The sequence below is a fragment of the Enhydra lutris genome, unplaced genomic scaffold (genome assembly GCF_002288905.1).
Source record: "Enhydra lutris kenyoni isolate GAN:26980312 unplaced genomic scaffold, ASM228890v2 scaffoldscaffold85, whole genome shotgun sequence".
NCBI classification, from domain to species: domain Eukaryota; kingdom Metazoa; phylum Chordata; class Mammalia; order Carnivora; family Mustelidae; genus Enhydra; species Enhydra lutris.
Genome location: NW_019154169.1, coordinates 3,111,413 through 3,132,987, shown reverse-complemented (window position 1 = coordinate 3,132,987; position 21,575 = coordinate 3,111,413). Strand labels below are relative to the sequence as shown.

Here is a 21,575-nt window from a genome sequence, read left to right as displayed (position 1 = left end):
CCTCCCCGGCTGCGGCAGCGGCTGCGGCTCCGGCTCGGGCTCGGGCTCCGGCTCGGGCTCCCGCGGCGGCCGCCGGCCGGGTGCGGGCGGCGGCTCCGGCGGCGTCTTTGTGAGGCGGCGGTGCAGGCCCGCAGCTTGCGCGGGGCCACATCGGCCGCGGCGTCACGGGCCCCTCGGGGGCTCAGCAGCGGCCGCCAGGGAGGACCCCCGCCCGCCGCTGCCCCCGCGCCCCGGCGCCTTGCTCGCCGCCGGCCTGTGCCCGGGGGCCCCCGGCGCGCCCATGCCCCGCGGCGCGCAGCCCGCCCGGCCCCGGCGCCCCCCGGCCCACGCGGCCGGGTGTCGTCGCTGGTGCGTCCGTGGGTCTGTGGGTCCTCGCGCCCGCCGGGAGCCAGGAGGCCGCGCCGCGCCAGCCACGTGACGCGCCCGCCGAGCCGCAGTGGCGCTGGCCGTGGGGCGGGGGAGGCGGCAGGGCGGGCCGGGGGTGCGCGCCCCGCCTGGGTGCTGGACAGCTCCGCGCGGCCGCCCCGGCCGGTCGGCGCCTCCAGCCGTCCACCGCCCTGGAGCCAGGGCCCCGTCCGCTCCGGCCGGGTCTGCTCCTGGGCCCACGAACTGGTCCCTCCCGGAGCCCGCGGGGCCGCCGTGCCCGGGAGGGGAAGAGAGTGGAGGGGGGAGAGGACTGGTAGAAGGTGGCTGCTTAGGGGACCCCAGGGCAGGACCGCGCGAGGTGGCGCAGCGCTCAGAGCTGTCTGCCCCCGTGAGGTGTCCCTTTTCTAGCCCGGGGGGCCCCTGGCACATCCCTGAAACGCATCCTTCTGTGCAGAGCAAAGCTTGTGAAGAGGGGAACACGTTAGGCCTATGGAAATTCACCCCTTTGGGGACCCTGCGCCCACCTAATCACCCCATCAGGCCCCCGGGGAATGGGAAGGAGACACCAGGCTTGGGGCTGCCACCTGGGAGTGGTGTCAACCAAGGGGCTGGTCTCGAAGAGGCAGAAACCTGGGACAGAGACAGGAGCCAAACAGGGTCAGCCCTCCTTTCTTAAGACTAACGTGAGATCAGAGGTCCTGGCCTGGAGGCTTGGTATGAGCCCCCATGCCTGCCCCGAGCTGAGGCTGGACCTCCTCTTCAGTTACCACCACTCCGTTCCCTAGTCTCTTCTTTCGAGAGAAGGTATAAAGGAACTGATATTTTATTAGTGAAAGTTGTAGACCGTGTAACTCGCTAACTCATTTTCACTGTGCAGGCCAACTGGATTTTAATTTCAAAAAAAAGGGAGGGGGCGGGGAGGGAAAATACCTTTTAGTTTTTCTGGGTGGGTGGTGTGTGTTCTCTCTCTTCTAATTTCTTTGGTGATTTTTCAAAAGACGACTTCTTGAGAGATGTAGCAAATGATTGAAGAATCAAATAACAAGATAAATGACTCATTTATGGTAAAGAGCACGAGCCTACCATAATCTGGTTTCAGAATTTCCCGAGACTGCTGACTGCTCAAGTAATGGGCATTTATGCGTGGCAAAAATGTTCAACAGAATTGCAGAGCTGGCAGGGAGGGTCTGAAGTCTGAAATTTTGTTTCTATTTGAGGATGCTTTCTAGATGCATGCTTTCCAAGCTATGAGAGGGATCTATGTTGAACACTGAGGCCACGGGGAGTCCTACTGGAGCCTGAGGCCAAAAAAAGAAAAATGTAAACCCCTGTAGACGTTTATCAGAATAACCTCTCATATTCTGAACTGAGTGGAAAGATCAATAAAACATCTACAATCACAAAGTTGCCCAATTTGTCCACACCCCATTGTCAACCCTCCTAAGCCCACGAGCCAGGGGACAGCCCAGCTAGCTACTGGGAACTTTGGGCTGGTTAGAAGCAAGTGTCCATGGCACAATAGTGCAAGACCATAAAATGACCAAGCACCACTTCCTGACCTTAAGCTTTTGATATTTTGCTCGCTGTGGATTTTTTGCATATATTTTTTTAAAAATAAGTTTAAAAAAACCCATGGTTTGTCTTGATTCATGAGTTTTTTGGCAGAAAGCTACTCCTTGCTCATTTGGAGATCTGAACCACCTGATGCCCCATTTCCAGTTTAGCTCCCTCTAGAGGCTGCCAACCCAGGCAGAGGCCTCGCTCAGGTTCCCCAATGTAGCCCTGTTCTAGTCCTCATCTCCAACTGAACCAGCCACCTCTGGAATGGTTCCTGGCGGCCCAGTCTCTGCTGCAGGTCTGGACACCCCCGCTCAGTGACCCTGCAACTTTTTAACAAACATGTACCCTCCACTCCAGCATCAGTTGTAACCACGAGTTTTCAGTCTATCACAACCCAGACTCTTCCAACTAGTTGAGAATTCAGTGCTGGAAAGAGGGTGATGTCAGTAATAGCCCCAAGAAGTTGCACACCGCTAGGGCAGATGAGGGAGGTACAGGGTGGAAGGGCCGAGGCAGGGGCTCAGGGTCCTCCTGGCAGGAAGCTGGTCTTCAGAGATAGGAGGAAGCAAAGCTGCGTGTATTTCATGACCCTCACGTGTATTTCATGAGACGCGGACTGTGGGCCACTGAGGCCTTCAGCTGATCTGCTCCAGGAGTGAGGAGAGGGAAGGGGCACAGAGTTGTCCCACATAAACCTCCATCCAGAGCAGCGGGGTCATTGCCAATACTCACGTGCCCCAAGACCCCTGCAGGACAGGGAGGCAGCCAGGGAGGAGCTGGAGAGCTCTGCGTATCTTCCTCCATCATTTGCCTGCAGGAAGACTCAAGTTCAAGCCGGCTCTTATCCAACTGGTTGCCAAGGTGGATGGTCATTGTCTTTCTTGATTTCAAATAGTTAGAATTTACTTGGGGATCAAAGGCTAAACGTGACTTCGGCAAGTAAAGCCAAAGCAGGTGTCTTCCGGAAGGGCAAACCCTTTCTTGTCCAAACTTCGCTGTAGACTAGATACTTCTCACTCTGCAGTCTACACCTTCCCCTTGGGCCCTACTCCATTCATGGTCACATCATTTACTGAGTCGAAAATCCCTACCCCAATCTCCCAACACCCAATCCATCACTAAGTCTGGATGGCTAATCCCTTCCATGTACCTCAAGTCTGCTCCTTCTCTCCATCACCACGGCACCTTCCTGGCCCCAGTCATCATCTATTTCCTCTCTCGTCGTTCTCTGCAGAAGCCTCCTACATGCAACCCTGCATCCTAATTGGCACCTCACATTTTCAGCGTGCAAAATGGATCATGTCCCCTGCGGAAAATACTCCAGAACAGACCTCAAAGTTCTTAACCTGAGCTTCATGACCCTGTGGGACTAGCTCTGTCCATCATCCTCTCCAAGCAACCCCACCTACCCCCAGCTCATCCTGGCCTTAGGACATCTCCACTCTCCCCAGAGTGAATTTCTACTCTTCCCTCGTTCTGCCGGGAGGACAGCCAGGAGGCAGAGTGGAGAGCATTTGGAGAGCTGCGCTCAGACCTGTGAGCAGCCTATCCAGCAAGTGGACATACTGACTGACCCACCAGGCTTCAGGCCCCCCTTGGGGAGAAGCATTCATACCCCCAGGCCAGCTAAATCACTCAAGTGATGAGAAGACAGTTGAGTCTGCATTTTGAGCCAAACTCTCCTTAAACAGAACCTGTCCTTGGGCCCTTTCCAAGACCCTTTCTGGGACCCCAGGGGAGACTCACAGGTCAGTGTCTCCTAAATGGCTATTTCGCTCCCATATACATTAGAACCCATGTTTCTCAAATGGCATTTTGAGAACTCAGCCATTTCGGTAGAAAGTAGCATGAAAACCCATGTCTAAGGGATTTCTGAATGGTATGACTTTTGGAACAGGATGACAGGAGGACGGGATAAGAGGTAAGAGCAAAAAAAAAAAAATAGCTTTAAAGAGAGGGAGTTAAACGGTTTATTTGAATTTAAAATACTAAAAATATCAGGAGCACCTGGGGGGCTCGGTCCGTTAAGCATCTGACTCTTGATCTCGGCTCAGCTCTTGATCTCCAGGTTTTGAGTTCTGGGACTGCGTTGGACTCCATGCTGGGCATGGAGCCTACTTAAAAAAGAAAACACTAAAATTATCAAAAGCACAGTAAAATACCACTTTCCGTACATTAAAATGACTATAGTTCAAAAAGGGAAAGGGGCACCTGGGTGGCTCAGTTGGTTAAGTATCTGCCTACAGCTCAGGTCATGATCCTGGGGTCCCGGTGATCAGGGATCCAGCCCAGCACTGGGCTCCCTGCTCAGCAGGGAGTCTGCTTCTCCCTCTCTATCTCTCTGCCCCTCCCCCGCTCATGCTCGCTCTTTCTCGCTTGCTCACGCTCTCTCTCTAGTAAATACATTTTTTAAAAGGGAGAAAGAAAGAACATAACAAGAATTGGCGAGAATGTGGAAAAGTTAGAACCCTTGCACACCGCTGATGGGGACGTACGATGGTGCAGCACCTTGGAAAACAGGTGGGCCGTTTCCCAAAAGCTTCAATATAGAGTGGCCATGGAACCCAGCAATCTATCCCCCAAAGAATGGAAAGCAGGAGCCTCAGGGGGTCCTTATACATGTTTATAGCAGTGATAACGCACAATAACCACAGGGCTGGAAGCCACGTGGGTGTGGACTGGATAAACAGGATGTGGAGAATCCACACAATGGAATATTCCTCTGCCCTCAAAAGGAAGGACATTCTTTTTTTCCTTTTTTTTTTTTAAGATTTTATTTATTTATTTGACAGACAGAGATCACAGCAGGCAGAGAAGCAGGGAGAGAGAGAGAGGAGGAAGCAGGCTCCCCACTGAGCAGAGAGCCCGACGCGGGACTTGATTCCAGGACCCCGGGATCATGACCCCAGAGGAAGGCAGAGGCTTTAACCCACTGAGCCACCCAGGCACCCCAAGGAAGGACATTCTGACACATGCTGCAGCACGACTGAATCATGCCAGACGCAAAAGGACCAATAGACAGCATAATTCCACCAATAGGAGGGACATGGAGGAATCAAAATCATAGAGACAGCAAGTAGAATGGTGGTTGCCAGGGGCGGGGTTGGGAAGAATGGGAAGTTGGTGCTGAAGGGGTGCAAGTGTCTCAGCTTCAGGGGAAGGTTGAACAACCACATATACCTATGTCACTGACCCGCACAATGCAAGTGGTTAAAATGGTAAATTTTGTGTTATATATATTTTACCGTAGCAAAAAAAATCACTAAAAATAAACTGGCAGAAGAAAAGTCAGGTTTGTGACCACTTTTCCTCCTGTGCTTCATGGGGTACAGCGGCTAGTCTGGGTCCCGTTTTGGATCAAGTGTGGCTTCCTGGTGCCAGGTGCCCCCCTAGAGCCTTGGTCAGCCAGTGGATGCAGAAGGAAGAGCAAGGCTAGGATCTGAGTGCCCACCCCACCCTGCGGGGTCCCCAGGCACCAGCCCCAGCCAGCCTGCTCATCCAGCCTCCACCACACCTGCAGACGTGTCCCTGGGGATGGGCTGGGCATGGACACAGACACTCTCCAAGGCAGCGCTGATTCTTATGACTTTAATAGACCAGCGGCAGTAAAACCATTTCGCCTTCGGCATTGAGCAGTAATTTAAAAATTATAGGCCTGGAACAGTGATAGTAAATATGTCGTAAAAGCACCACTCCAAAAAAAAAGGAAAGGAAGACTTTTATTGCAATAAAAATGTTAGCACCAGGTCACCCCTCGGTTTACATAACCCTCTCCACAGTAATTTTGGATGATGAGCGCAGTTCCAATTTTCAATCAAAGAGCTCCCCTCGGCCTTGCTGAGCACTCAGAAGTGCCCCGAAACAATAATCATTTGTGTATTGATTTGGGGGAGAATCAATCCAATTCAGTCCACCTCACTGAATTATTAATGGAGCAAAGCACATCAGAGCCCGGAGGGGGGTAACGGATGAGGTCCATTCCTTTAACCCTGTGGCTGCCAGAGGATACACATGACAGGTTGCAAGAGTCTGAGTCCAGAGGGAACCCCAAGGCTGCAGGGATGGATTAGGAAAACCAACGGGACAAGCCCTCACACTCCCAGGCGTGGGTCCAAGTAGGGTAGGGAGGAGGCCAAGCTCACTTCCATCCTCCAGGTGAGGGCCCTCGTCCCTGTTAGAGCTCCTAGGACCTCCCCCCCACCTCGGGGGACACAAGACAACTAGTGCAGTGCTCCCCACTCGCCAGGGCTCGGAAGCGCCCTCCTCCGCATGGTGGGCAGCAAACCTTTATTATGGACTTAACGGTTGTATTTCAATCAGCTCATTTTACCCTATGTAAGCCCTTCTACCTCAAAAGGAAATTCTATGTCATCACCTTGAAAGTCTGGATCTCCAGACTCTTGCTGTAAATAGAGAACCAGAAATAGAAGTGGGACCCTAACAAAACATTACACACTTTCTTGCCTGCATCCCTGTTTGTCTGTCTGTTTCTGTCTGTCTGTCTGTCTCTGTGTATGTGTGTTTATCTCCACCAAGGAGATTTAAGAAGTAGTCGGGAGCATTCAAGGCACAGCTAGCATTAAAACTGAGAATTTCTCCTCTGTCCAGTGAGAAAAACTAGAGGAGAATTGAAGATCAAATAATGTCCTTGTATTGCGGCTTAGAGGTATTTTCTGCAAGATGTGACAGTCTCGACCCAGATCATTCAGGTCCCACTGAAAGTCACCTCAACCATCCCACAAGCAGGAAAAGAGGCCTGATTAGGCACAGACACTGGAACTGACCAGCAGAGGATTCGATCTGGCTTCCCAGCTCACTCTCCATGCGGCAGGCTTCTGAATTTTTATGAGCCTTGGCTTCCTTACCTTTTAATAGGGGCACGACAGGATCTACCTCACTAGGTCACGGTAAGAACTGAAAGTGTTAATACCCACAAGGCGCTTACAACAGCGCCTGGCTCAGAAGTAAACATGAGCCATTATCCAAATGCACCCCTCTGGGAAAACTCCTATTCAGTCTTCAGAACCCAAGCCAGTCATCTCTCTGCCTTCCCCACCTCACTGCTCCTTCTCTACTTTGAACAGGCTTCTGGGGCTGCATACATCATCCTCTTGTAATGTACAGGCTCATTTTCACGGCCTTCTGTGTCCTTCAGCCATCAACTCCTTCCTAAAGGTGTTAGTATGCCCTCTACATCCCCATAAGGCAGCTCTGCTCACACCTAGTGGGAGATGGTCAGCAAATGTTTACCTACATCAGCTGAAGCAGACTATCGTGTGGCTCTGGCTGTGTCCAGAAATACCGTTCTTTCTTCCTGGCTCTCGTGGGAAAGAAGTCCCACCAGTGTCCCTGAGAATCAGGGGACACTGCCAGTGAACCCCATCCCATCCCATTCTCCCTCCCTGACTCAGCCAGAGCTCAGTTCGCATACTTGTTCTTCTTCATTGTTATACTTTTACTACATACGATGTACCCATGGCCAATGAATCATAAGGCTTTGTGTGCTTTAAACTTGGATGTAAGGGGCGACACACAGCTTGTATCCTCTGATAACTTGCTTTTTCCCACCCAGCATTTTGTCTTCAAGCTTTATCCACACTGATCTGCATGGATCTCGTGTATTCATCCAGGAGCCATGAAAATGCATGACTCCCAGTCACACTCCCGTGCCACTCCCAGCACGCTGCTGAGCATGGCAGGGGTTCAAATGTCAGCCCACTGCTGCGAGACTTGGGACCCAGCTAATGGCTGGCTGACAGCTCAGCTAAACCTTCCTTGAAATGTGCCACGGTGGGAACCTCTTCCTACCTGCTCCTCTTCTCGGGCTGGGGTCACGTCCACATCAGACCGGGCGGCTATCCCTCCTTTATTGTTCAGGAGTTTTTCCCCAGGAAATCTCTTACAGATCTAATCCCATTTTAGTGTCTGATTCTTAAAGAATCCAAACACACGATTCCTTTTACATTTTCATTATTACTTCACTACACAGAATGCCGCCACCTGTGTATGCAGTATACCCTGAGGACATTCACACTGTTTCAGTGTTTTGCTATTGCCAGGAATGCTGGTACCATGTGATGGTGTCTGAGCCGTGGAGATGCACAAGTGGGCTTTTCCTCTTAGGCTGGTGTCAGGGGATTGGTAGTCCACAATGGCCCTCACGGATCCCAGACTCCTGGGGGTCACGCTGTTGTGGCCACCTCTCCCCTTGAGCATAGGCTGTGTCTAGAGATTCTTGTCTATGAGTAGCAGAAGTGATGGATGTCACTTTCAAGATTAGGTTCCAGAAAATCATGGGCTCCGTCTTGGGCTGCTCTCTCCCGCCACCTCTCACCCAGGCACTTGCTCTGCAGGAAGCCATGCTGTGAGCTGTCCTGTGGACTGGTGGCAAGGAAGAGGGAGGTTCCCGGCCAAAGCCACCAAAAACTGAATCCCACCAACAGCCAGTGCGTGAGCTGGGAAGACGACCATCCCCCAGTGGAGCCTTCAGGTGAAACTGCAGCCCCTTGATTGCAACCTCCGGAGAGATTTTGAAACAGAGGCCCCAGAAAAGCAGCTTCTTGACCCACAGAAACTCTGAAAGCTAAAAACATATCAGTTTTGGAGCCACTAAGCTTTGTAATAATTTGTCATGCAGCAGTATGTAACTAATACCAAATCTAAATGTATTCATAAGCATCTGTCCAACATTCCAGAGCTAGTAATTGCTCCTAGGCTCTTGCCTGTGATGAGGTATGGCCACTATCCTCTTATAATTAAAGTTTCATTTCATCCTCACCCAGCCTCAGAGGTTTCTGAGGACAGCACCACCACCCTGCTGGATGCACCTGACAAGATCTTAACTCCATTGGTGCTCGCCCTCCCTCCCTCTCTTTCTTTCTTTTCTTCCTTCCTCCCTTTTCTTTCTTTCCTTCTTCTTCCTTCCTTCCTTCCTTCCTTCCTTCCTTCCTTCCTCCTTTTCTTTCTTTCTTCCTTTCTCCATTGATTTTCTCTTTCTTTCTTTCTTCTTTCTTCCTTCCTTCCTCCCTTTTCTTTCTTTCTTCCTTCCTCCCTTTTCTTTCTTCCTTCCTCCTTCTTTCTTTCTTTCTTCCCTTTATTCTCCAAATACTTTTGAAACTTCCTCATGCACCAGGCAATGTTTTAGGTACTTCCTCTCTTCCACACAATGGAGGAGAGACCCAGAACCCTGCTTGAGGACTGCTAGGGACGAATGGTGTCCTCCCCAAATTTGTATGTTGACACCTTAAACCCCAAACTCAGAATGTGACTATATTTGGACATAGGGTCTTTAAAGAGGTTTAAATTAAGTTCCACTGAAACCATTGTGATGGGCTCTAATCCAATGTGATCTGTGCCCCTCTAAGAAGAAATTTGGACAGAGATGTCTGAGCCCGTAGACAAAAGGGCCACTTGAAGACACAGTGAGAAGATGGTCTCATGCCTCGGTTTTCTTTTGAGGCTGCTGTGCCCCTTGCCATTGCAAGAAATCCAGAGGGCTATTGATCAACATGTTCAATCCTGCTCCCTGCAAGCACTGACATGCATGTGACCAAGGTCAACCAGTCACCCTCTTTCAGGTGCTGGCTCCAGAGCAGAGAGAGCAGGGGCTGGAAGTGGGGACAGGCAGGGGGACAGCTCGTCCTTGGGACCACCCATTGGTTCTGCCAGTGCCATGCTGGTGGTGCCAAGCTGGTTGCTGGGAGTTTTATGAACTGCCCCCCAAATGTCCTCCTCTCCCCAGCAAATTCCCCCAGTGGCTAGGACAGAGAGTGGTGCCCACGTGGGTAAGGGCTGTCTCCAAAGGCTGAGACTGAAGTTCTCCTGGGCCATGTGTTGGGACCCATGCCCGAGTCTGTCCCCTCAGCCACTCTCACGTAGAAGTTTGGGGAGGGCATGGAAAGGTAAGGGGGAGCAAGAATTAGATATTTGCATTGCGGGGTGAGTTTGACAAACAGAAACACCTGAGGGAAGGTGTGGAGGCAGGATCCAAGACAATATAGAAAAACATATAAACAAAAAATACAGCCATTCGATGAATTCACAGCTCACGGGGGGGCCAGGAGAGGCTCACAGAATACAGAAGTAATAGAGGCTTGTAAAGAAAACAAACAAAAACTAACCACACAGACAATAACACTGTTATTTTGGCAAATATCCTCTCAACTACCTACAAAAAATTTCAGGATGGCTCAGTTCGTTAAGCGACGAAATCTTGATTTCGGCTCACATCATAATGTCGGGGTCCTGGGATCAGCGAGCCTCGAATTGGGCTCTCTGCTCAGCGGGAAGTCCACTTCTCTCCTCCTCCCTCTTCCTCTGACCCTCCCCCACTCACACATGTGTGCTCTGTCTCTGTCTCTCTCTCTCTAAAATAAATAAATTTTTTAAAAGATTTTATTTATTTATTTGCCAGAGAGAGAGAGCGTGCACACAAGCAGGCAGAGTGGCAGGTAGAGGCAGAGAGAGAAGCAGCACTGAGCAAGGAGCCCAATGTGGGACTCGATCCCAGGACCCTAGGATCATGACCTGAGAAGAAGGCAGCGTCCCAATAAAAAGTTTTTTAAAAGATTTTATTTATTTGACAGAGATCACAAGTAGGCAGAGAGGCAGGCAGAGAGAGAGGGGGAAGTGGGCTCCATGCCGAACAGAGAGCTCAACACGAGTTTCGATCCCAGGACCCCAGGATCATAACCCCAGCTGCAGGCAGAGGCTTTAACCCACTGAGCCACTCAGGCACCCCCCAATAAAATTTTTTAATTGTGGTAAAATCTACATAATATAAATTTACCATTTTAGCCATCTGTAAGCATCAGAGGCATTAGGTACATTCACATCGTTGTGCAGCCGTGACCTCCAACCACCTCTAGTACTTTTCTTCTTCGCCCCATGAAACCCTGCACCCATGAAGTGAAAACTCTGCTTCCCACTTCCCCCAGCCCCTGGAAACCATCATTCTACCTTCTGTCTCTATGAATTTGACTCCTCCAGATGCCTCGTGTAAGTGGAATTTGTCATTCCGTGCCTGGTCAGGCTACTTTTCTAAATGCACGTACAGATTGCTTGACGGAAGTGGAGTCACAGAGAAGCACAGTTTTGGAACTGTTTTTGCTTGTCAGTACAACAGCCGTCACCACATTCGCATACAGAGCTCTGCCCCCTCATTCTTTGGTGCCTGCCCCGCACTCCGCAGAGAGCCCTCCGTGTCATTTGTCCAAACCTTCCCTGCTGATGGACATTAGGTTGTTTCTAGTCTCTTTCCCAAGCCATCTCAGTAAAAGACCTCAGTCTTCATCCCTACAAAGGGATCCGGTCAGGTCTTTAAAACGAATGCCCACAATGATAGTTTCTGAGCCAAAGGGAGCAATTGAAACATGGATGCCCATTGCCAGTGTACCTAGAAAGCAGAATATAAAAATGCTCATTTTCTCAGCATCTCTGGGAGTTACCATCAGCCTTTATATAACATTTTCTCGTATGGCTGGAGAAAAAAAAATCTCACTGCTTCAATTTGCTTCTATTCAACTGAACATCTATTCATATGTTTTCTTGGCCATTTGCCTTTCTTCCTCTGTGAATTGCCTATTTCTACTTTTTACAACTTTTTCAAGGAGAAAAAAAACATTCAGAAATAGAGAGGTATGTGTGCTACCCTCCGGACCAAGACCAAATAAAACTGTGCCTCCTAAAGCTTCTCATGAGGGCACATTTGTCAAGAGAATGAACGTGCCTTGAAATTCCTCCTTTAGCTGGTTTCTGGGGCATTTTATTTGTTCAATATGTGAATCATTAGCATCACAGCAGCTGAAATCATCAGAGCCAAGAAGCTTAAAGGTTTCCTTCCAGCTCCTAAATCTCAGATAACAAAGAAAAAAAGGCAAGTTATCTACACTGGAAATACAAATTTACATTTTCTCAGGTAGCTGAGGCCAAGTGCAACTTCACATCATGTGGGCACCTCGTGAGCTGTGTGCAGAGAGGAAGTCACTGAGATCCTTGGGTGCGCTTTCTTCCACTTGAATCCCTCTATGTCAACAAAGGAAATTGTGTAAAACACAAGGGAGGCATGTGGGTGGTTTTTTGTTTTTTGGTTTTTGTTTTCTCAGAGAATGAGAATCAGAAATGCCCATCACAAAAGTTCATTCAAATATTTATTTAGATAACATTCTATGTCACTTAGAAAATGAAGAAATAATAACTTTTACATTTTCCTTTGTTGTTTTTTTCCCCCATTTTTATAAAGAGGAGAAAACAAGCCCAGTTTTCCTAATTTTGTTGGCAAGAGCCAAAGTCTCACTGGATTCCATCTAAACTGTGGCCACAGGTAGCCGTGTTTGAAGTAGTCAAGTGTAGGAGGCAGAGAGAACACGGACACACTCAGAAGCACCACCATGAAGTCAGTGTTCTGTCAAGTCTAATTGCAACAATCACAACAATGACAGTAACAGTAATATTGTTCTCAAGGGAGTTGTCATGACTTCAAGGCAACAGGTACATTTTCTGCTCCAAGGTAGGCAAAAACCCCAAGCCATTATCCCCATTGTCATTGTCCCTCTTTGATACGTCTCAGCCCCAAATTCAGATCCTCTCCAGGCACGTCTTGGTGTCCTTCCTTACAACAGCCTTGTCTTGGATGCCCTTGGAGCACCTTCCCTGTGCAAGATCCCTGCAGGCAGCAAGTCAGAAAGGCTTTTCTTCACTTTCTGAAAGATAAAAGTGAGGAGCACTGGGGTGTGGCTTGGTCACAGCTGCCCAGCACTTAGACTAAAAAGGAAGGAAAGTAGCAGGTGATGTGGAAAAACTCCCCCTCTAGAAGAAAACAGGATGGTTTCTACGGACATTCATTTGAGCATTAGAATACTTTCAGCAGCAAGTCACAGAAACCCAATTCAACTCTTCCTCAGGGACTCTGGCCTGGGGTGTGTCCCAAAGCCTAACCTGGCAGCAAACAGTGGCCTTTGGGTCTCTCATCCCAGCCCCTCTCCTGTGCCTGAGCTCACAGCACCCGGGTCTGCACATTATAGACACTCAAGTTCCAAATTCTATGGAAGGGCTCCGATTGGCCCAGCCTGGCTAGCTGCTCTCCTATATAGGTCATCCTGGGTCAGGTTCCAGCTGTGGGCAAGGGCTAGCATTGTCTGGTCTTGAAGTCCTGGGAATTGGCATCAAGTAGGAGTCATTCCTTGATATCCCTGCAGTGTGTCCTACAACTTGCCATGAACCTCTGAAACGAAAGTTTTTGGTGTGAACCTAGATTTTCAATTCACCTGGGTAAGACTGGCAGGCTGTTTGGTAAATGTGTGTTTAACTTTGTAAGAAGCTACGAGAGCTCACTGAAGAAGAAATGGATAAAGCAAATAGTGTTGTATCTATCAACGACATTGAATTTTTAAGGGAAACTTTCCAACAAAGAAAGCTTCATGCCCAGATGGTTTTGTTGGCGAATTCTACTAAACAATTAAAGAATAAGTTTTATCAACCCTACACAACCTTTTCAGGAGCATAAAATAGAAAGGAAACTTCACAGTTCACCGTATGAGACCAGAATTATCCTGATACCAAAGCCAGAGAAAGACCTGACAAGAAAAGAAATATGCCATACATAGATGCAAGATTCCTCAGCAAAACAGTAGCAAACTGTCCAGAAATATATTAAAGCGATACTATGTCACAACTAAATGGAGTTTATCTCAGGATTGCAAGGCAGGTTCAACACTGGAAAATCAGTCCGTGTGATTTGTCAAAAATCCATAGATCTTTATACCACAAAGAGTAAATTTTACTGTGTACAAATCTTTAGAAATCACCCATAATGTCAGGGGAGTCCAAGATGAGATGCACACAGTGACAAATGACCTGTTTACAAACGGATGGCTTAAGCACACTCAACCTGGTGAGAAAGGGAGGAGGTAAGATGGTCTTTTGACCAGATTCTCTAAGGAGAAAGAAAAAAAGAACTACACATAAACTTGTGTTTCAGTTGGTAAGTTTGTTTCTCAAACAGATACAGGCTATGAATTCCAAAGCTATTTTACAGGTACAGTAGAGTTGAACAAATAAGTAGATATTTGGAGATGATATTGGAGATAATAAGAGGTTTTTAATTGACTGAGAAAGAAGTTACCAAGAAAAATCAGTGGGGGAGGGGATGCCAGAATGAACACCATGGTGCTGGATTGGAGTCAGAAATATCAATATGAACTCACTTGTTGAAGTACGCACACAGACAGAAATAGAGATATGGGGGCGCCTGGGTGGCTCAGTGGGTTAAGCCGCTGCCTTCGGCTCAGGTCATGATCTCAGAGTCCTGGGATCGAGCCCCGCATCGGGCTCTCTGCTCTCTAGGGGAGCCTGCTTCCTCCTCTCTCTCTGCCTGCTTGTGATCTCTCTGTCAAATAAATAAATAAAATCTTAAAAAAAAAAAAAAAAGAAAAGAAATAGAGATATGTGTATTTGCATGTTTAGAATACATAGCTAGACGTTCCTAACTCAGGGAGCCTGGGTGGCTCAGTGGGTTACGCCTCTGCCTTTGGCTCAGGTCATGATCCCAGGATCCCAGGATCCTGGGATCAAGCCCCACGCTGGGCTCCCTGCTCAGCAGAGAGCCTGCTCCTCTCTCTCCCTCTGCTGCCCCCTCTGCTTGTGCTAGCTCTCTCTCTCACTCTCTTCCTCCACCCCCAACAAATAAATAAATAGAATCTCAAAAAACTAAAAACACCAATAGAAACCAGTACACACTTATTAGAACGGCTAAAATAAAAACATTGGCGATACCAAATGCTGGTGAAGTTGCAGGGCAACTTGAATTCTCAAAACTGTTGATGTGGCATTATGGAAAACAGTGTGCAGTTTCTCATAAAGGTAAACATACCCTTACCCTGTGATTCAGCCATCCCACTTGTAGGTATTTACCTTGGAGAAATGAAAACTTAGGTACACACATACCTGTATGTGAATATTCATAACATTTTATTCATAATGACCCCCGAACCGGAAATAACCCAAATCTTCTTCAATAAAATCAACTGTGGTACAAAGCAAAATGGAATATTACCCAGCAGAAAACAAGGAACAAACTACTGATACATAACAACATGGGTGAATCTCAATCTGGAGGAAAGAAACCAGATTCAAAAGGGTATGTACTGTATGAGTCCATTTATATGACACTCTCTGACAGAAAAAACTGTGACGGACAGTAGATCAATGTTTTCCAGAAGCTGGGATTTGTGGAGGGGTTAACTCCTAAGGGGTTCACCACAAGAGATTTTGGGGGCTGATGAAACTGTTCTTTATCATGACGGAGGTGGTTATATGACTTCGTGCATTTGTCAAAACTCAAAACTACACACACACAAAAGGTGAATTTTATTATATGTAAACTATTTTTAATTAAATTTTAAAATTTGTCCAGTATATATAAAGCCAAAGCCCTCTTGACACCTCATCCCAGTCTCTTCCCTACCTTTCCGGAAGTAACCATTAAAATGAAATTAACATAGGTGGTGGTTGTTTTTTTACATACTTACATGTATACGCATCGATAATATACTATTTGTGGTTTTTTTAAGCATAATGAACACGATCACATTGTATATATCCTTCTTCCTCTAGTTTCTTCCCTTAGTAGTCGAGGGGATTTTCAAGGGTCCCTTCGGAGCTCTCTGAAGTCAATGGGGGAGCAGATGCTGAGGAGGACACTGTGAGATCCATTCACCCTCCCTCCTTCTTCTGGGCCTTCAACACCTCCTTCCTTTGGGCCTTCAACACCTCCTTCCTCTGGGCCTTCAACACCTTCCTCTGGGCCTTCAACACTCAGCCCAGGGGGTAGGGGGAGCTGGCCAGCCACATCTCAGGGACCTGCCTGTGTGGCCTGTGCCGATCACTGCACATTTCATATGCCTTCCCCTGGTCTCCAAGAACACATTCAAGGAAGACCTGAGGCCCCACCCTGCTCTCAAGACTCAGCCCAAGATTTCAGAGCCATGGAAAACTCTCTACCCTGAATTACTGGGGCAGTGGGCTGTCAGTCTGGAGCCACCAGCAGCCCGTTGCCCCCTGACATGGAGCCAACCGCAATGGAAGCAGAGTCAAGGGTTGGAGAATGAGCTCATGGGTCCTGAAAACATTGCTGGAGACCATGAAGCCACCAGCAGGAAGCCAGCACCACCTTTGGACTTCCCAGTGTCAGGAGCCAGTGAAGGGCTCGTTTTCTTCAGCTGGAGGAATCCTGAGGAACACGCATCCCATGTACCAACCACAGAGCCCCAAACCAAGCTTTGGCTCCTGGTCACCTGTCCCCCACCCCCACCCCTCCCACCCTGCCCAAGAAGAGCCTGGCTTTAAGCCCTTCTCCCAGAGCCTGTCCCCATGCCCTCCATGTGCCTTGACACCCTCCCCTTGGATTGGACCTGCCTCCAAAGCCACTGATGGCAATGCAATGATGTTAAATAGTCAGTTACTCCTCAAGCAAAAATGGCACTTTATGAAAATTGTGGCCGTGTCCGCTAACAACTCAGTCACAAGTACTGCTTCTCGAAACAACTCCTGTACCTCAGGACTCCCACAGACGTGCTTTCTGCCTACGTCTCATTTCCTCACGCAAAGGATTAAAAAATTGTGTGCTCAAGTTTCTAGATTTAATAAAACTAATAATGTTTACTGCTTCATAAAAGACATTCTCAAGGGAAACTGGCTTTTTTCCTTTTCCCACAAAAGTGGTGGTGAAGAAAAAACAGTGACAACTGGGGCCCTTTGGTGCTGCTGCCTTTATTCCTGCTAGGGTGTCAGCAATTTTCCTCACCATTGCTTTCGCACACTAGTGCGAATGTCAACATAGTAAAAAAGGCAACAAACATCTGTATATCATTATGAAAATCGATTTGACCACCTGAAAGGGTCTTAGGTGCTCTTAGGGACATTTTGAGAAGTGCTGCCTTACACTATTTGAAAAGATGGAGTAGTTGTCCGAAAACCTCAGATTATGTAATCCAATCAAGATAATAGGATCCATTTTTTTAAAGTCACATGTCCACAAATGCCTACCATGTTTCAAACACCATTCTGTGCTGGGGGTACCGAGGTAAATATAGGCATATTTGACTCCCTACGCTTTAGGGCTTAATTTTATTTGAGAAGACAGACAATAGACAAAAAAGACAAGTTTAGACTATGAAAAGGCTATTAAAGGACAGAGTCAGTACAATGTACTGGAGGCTGGCCTGGGGGAGTCCTTGTCTCCTCCAGGAGAATGGCCAGGGGAGGTTTCCCAAGGCATACCCTTAAGGAAGGCTAGAAAATGAGAAAGACCTATTCCTGCAAAGGGCCCAGGAAACAGCATTCCAAGTACAAGACACAGAAAACACAAAGGCCCTGGGACAGAAATAGCATGGCATTTTTTAAAGAACGGGAGGGGTAGAGTTAACCCTATTTCTCTTACCTGCCTTTGCTCACTGCCTAAGGGTGCTCACCCAATCCGATGGGTTCAAAGTCCTCCGCTGCACGCAAGGCTGACGGCCACAAATGCTTTTCTTCCGCTGGCACTCCCCAGTAGCCAGCCTTACGCACCCAACCAACATTGGCCACCAAACAGGCCATTGCTCAAAACTGACACGGCATACCTCAGGCTAGCAGTAAAGATGCGCCAAGGAAAACCACAATCCCACAAAGACCCAAGCCCTATTACCACTAAACTCACCTCTGATTGGATTGGGGAGAAGGCGCCCATCAGAACTGCAACTAACGGATCCCCAAAACAAGAGAAGAAACAGACAATAACCTCAGACGCATGGGAGAGATAGAGAGAGAGATGCTGCTTCTGGAGGAGATGAATTTGGCTCTTAGGAACACTGGCTGATCCCGGAACTGCCATCTCTGCAGCTCCTTGGGACTGTCCTGTTGCTTCTGACATGAATTTTGTTGAGTCTGACCTGCGTGTTCCTGGGTAACTGTTCAAAATTCCGATGCCTCGCTGCACCCCCTGGGACTCCAGTGCAATCGATCAGGGTCAGGGCCTGCAGCCCTGTATTTGTGCAGCAGCCAGAGCCCCGGGCCTCGGGGGTGTGCTTCCCACTTGGCCCCCTGGAGATACCGACTCTGATCGCCCAGCTCAGCCCAGCAGCGAGGAACGCTTGCCCTCGCTCACCGCGGACGCCACCGCCCGCGGAGACCTGAGGAAAAGACTCTGCGGTGGCAGAGGGCGGGCGAAACTGGCTTCTCAGGCTCACCTTCACACACCCAAAGTGAGAGGGGCGCGAGGTAGGGCAGTCGAAGAAAAATGTGCACCGGTAAAAAGAGAGCCGGGACGCTCGGTTGAGGCACCGCTGGGATTCGAACCCAGGATCTCCTGTTTACTAGACAGGCGCTTTAACCAACTAAGCCACGGCGCCGCCCGTACGAACACCGCGAGAATCTGCGCCCCATCACCATTTATTCCATCCGCCGTACGCTTGCGCATGCGTGCTGCCTGCAGCCGGCGCATGCGTGGTATCCGGTTCGGCTCACACCCGGGGCTGGGGCGAAGGGGTCGGACGCGAAAACTCGGGAGCAAGTGGCGCGAGAGACGCCGGCGGGCTGGTCTTCCCGGTCTCTGCCGCGTCTGCCCCCAGGCGCGGAGCCCGGTGGCCAGGTGTTTGGGGAACGCCCGCGCAAAGTCGGACCTTCTGCCCTACAAACCAGGCGCGGGAAGCCCCCCAGCCCGTACTGCGAGGCCGAGCCCCGGGGGTCGGGTCAGGCTCACACCCCGCGGTGGTTCCGCGGTGACCACGCCGTGCAGTGATCGCTCCGGCGCCCTGAGCCCGGGAGGCGGCGGCGCTCCGGGGACGCCCTCGGGGTCGGCGGCCCTTCCCGCCCTGCGGGCGCCTCCAGCCGCCTGGCGAGACCGGCTCTTCCGTCGTGCCGCTTCTCCCAGGACACCGCGGGCGCCTGAGCTTGCCCTGCGGGGCCGGGAGCTTCGAGGGGGCCCCCGACGCCGCCCGTGGGGAGGTTTGTGCTGCAGAAGCAAGCGGGGACCTCCCCGCCCAAGCCTCCCGCCTGCTGCTTCTGGGTCTCCTCTCCCGGACGCGGCAGCCACCTCGTCCCAACACTCGTTAGAGGGCCTGCGAGCAACGACAAAACCAAACGCGGCTGCCCCCTTCACCCAACGGCGCCTCCGGCCGGAGAGCCTCGAACACGGAAATGTAAGTTTCTGCAAGTAGGGATGCACGGGCCCGGTCACTGGAGTGACCTGCAATAGCAAAACCCGAGAAGCCACGTGTGTGCCCATCAGTGGGGCGCTGTTGGCACCTGCAGCCCGGCCGCACCCCACAGCGGAGAGGGGGACGTATCTGTTCGGGGCAAGGGAGACTGCTTAGCAATGGGACTTCCCTTTCAAAGACAGCCCGGTTGCTGGGAGGGCGCAGAGTGGAACTCTGACATGTTCATCCATCATGGACGTGAATAAATGGAGACATCTGAACAGCCAGCCCGTCTGACCAGTCACCAGGGTGATGACTGAGGAGGGCAGCAGGACCTGCCCAAATAGTGACCAGCTTCTGGTGCCCCTGGACAGTTATGGGATGCCAGTCAGTTGACATGAAATAAACCAGGCCTGCAGTTAAGTTTTTAAGACAAACCAAGGGGCATACTCCTGATTGACAGAAATCGCGTGAGCCATACCAGATGGGAAAGGAAGCCCTTCCTGTCTGTTAACTGAAACCTTTGTGCCTTCCGAAGTAATTGATTTGTGCAGTGTGGGATGCACTGTGGAAGCAGGGGAGGACTGTACATCTGCCTGGGCATTCTGGAAATGGAAAAGTCTGGGGTGGAGAGCATGCAACATTCTGTGATGGCAGTGCCCTCCACCCACCTGCCTCTGACCTTCCTGTGCCGAGTCGATGGCCATCTGGGAGCACTAGCCAGTGACGTACCCACAGTGCCTTGCCTCCTCCGCAGAGGGGTCCCACATATCTTCCTGTTCATTTGACCAAGCTTTCCTCAGGAGCTGTGAGTGCTGGCCTGGCTGCCTCACAGCGCAACACCAGAGTCCAGAATGTGTTCGTAAAAGGAGACGGAATGAACACTAAGACATGAAAGCTTAGGAGCAGCAAAAGTGCTTCTAGAATTGACATGCACACTTGTTTTCTAAAGGAATCGAGATTTATTCTGCATGAAATCTAAAAACAGTGTTTGATCCCCAAGGGGGCTGTGGAGCTGAGGCCGTGCCCCTGCCCCAGTCTGACACGCTCACCTGGGCTGGGTCCAGCCGTAGAGAAAGGTTCCTTCAGAGCCCCAAAACCTGCTTCACGGGGGACCCACGCTCAAGTCAGTTAGCAAGCCCAGTGAGCATCAGTCATTGGCGGTCGGGCTGCACTCCTGTGACGATGAGTCTTCCCCTCCTAATGATGATGAGGCCTCTGTTAACGGGCCTTTTGCATCCATCCGGCAGAACACACATTTGGTGACAGTTTCAGAAAAGATGTCACTTTCATAGTTGGAGAAAGGCCTGTCGCATACTTCACACTGACATGAAATATTTAAAAAAGAGTAAAAACAAGTGCTGGTCACAGGGAACCAAGGCATCCAGGTAGGATTCTCCCACCAGAGTCAACCCCCCTCTGGCCGGGCCAAGGCAGGAGCTGCCTCTCCGCTCTGTGGTCTCTGCCCCCAAAGTGTGGACATTGCAGGCCACTGAGAGAGAATGCACACGGGATTCTCCCTCTCTTCCCCCCACAGAAACTATGCAGGTACAACCAGCCCATCCCCTGCTGTGGGAATCCTGGGGGCAGGAGTGGCAAGCCACTGGACAGTGGAGGGGGGGGTAGGTATCTAACCCCATCCTCTGCCTTTCACAGAGCACAACTCTGGGGCCGAGGGGCTATCCTAACCCCCTGACATCCCGGGGACCTAACTTACAGAACCATGAGAAGCAAGTAGGCAAGATTTATGAACAAAGCCGTACTTTTTACTAGATGATGAAGGTTCTGAGCCTCCTCCTCCATCTCAGCCTGTTTCTGGCTACATCGCACAGAGAATAGTGGCTACAGTGGCACAGCTCACCCGCCCTGCCTGCTTCCCACACACAAGTGAGCAACACCACAGGCCAGGCTAACAGGCCATGGGCAGGGGTCTCGGATGCCTCCCGCAGCAACATCCCCCTACAAGATGGCATGCTTCTTCCCTGGCATGCCAGGCCTCTGTGCTCTGCCACCTTTGTCTACTCAGGGCACTAAGGCTTTTGGGAGAGGCAGCCACATCCCACCCAGGGCAGGCCCTCTGGGAAGTCTGGCTTCTGAGGTTTCTTATATTGATTTTGAGCAAGACAAACGCAGAGGGCTCATCTTTGGAAGAGCTTCAAGTATGTCTCTTTCTTTTCTTTGTTTTGTAAGAAAGAAATTTGTTCCTATACCTACCTTATTCTGCAGCATAATTTCCCATGGCCCAACCCCAAAATGGCAGGGCTCAGAGCAGGCAGCCCCTGCGGTCCCTGTCCCAGGGGACAGGTGGAGGACACAGGCAAGCACTGCTCTGTAGCCAGTCAGCTTCTAGGGTCCAAGGGCCAACATGGCCACACAGGCCCTGAGGACCAGCTGGCCACAAAGACAAAGTCCATGTTGGTCCCACCCCTCATCTCCCTGCCCTACAGATTAGCCATTTCTAGCAGCAGCTCCTGGCCG

The 21,575-nt window shown here is 50.2% G+C and overlaps 1 protein-coding gene and 1 non-coding gene across 2 annotated transcripts in view; both read right to left on the bottom strand.

Moving 5' to 3' along the window:
* Positions 1–18,237: 18,237 nt before the first annotated feature.
* On the bottom strand, positions 18,238–18,311 carry TRNAT-AGU. The gene has a single exon. It is a non-coding gene; the product is annotated as a tRNA-Thr (tRNA).
* Positions 18,312–18,649: 338 nt separating this feature from the next.
* LOC111161487 (WD repeat domain 88) overlaps positions 18,650–21,575 on the bottom strand; it is a 46,152-nt gene continuing 43,226 nt past the window's right edge. Inside the window, exon 11 of the mRNA XM_022525183.1 lies at positions 18,650–20,421. Coding sequence (XP_022380891.1) covers positions 20,248–20,421 — 174 coding nt within the window. The 3' untranslated portion in view covers positions 18,650–20,247. The remainder of the gene's footprint in view (positions 20,422–21,575) is intronic.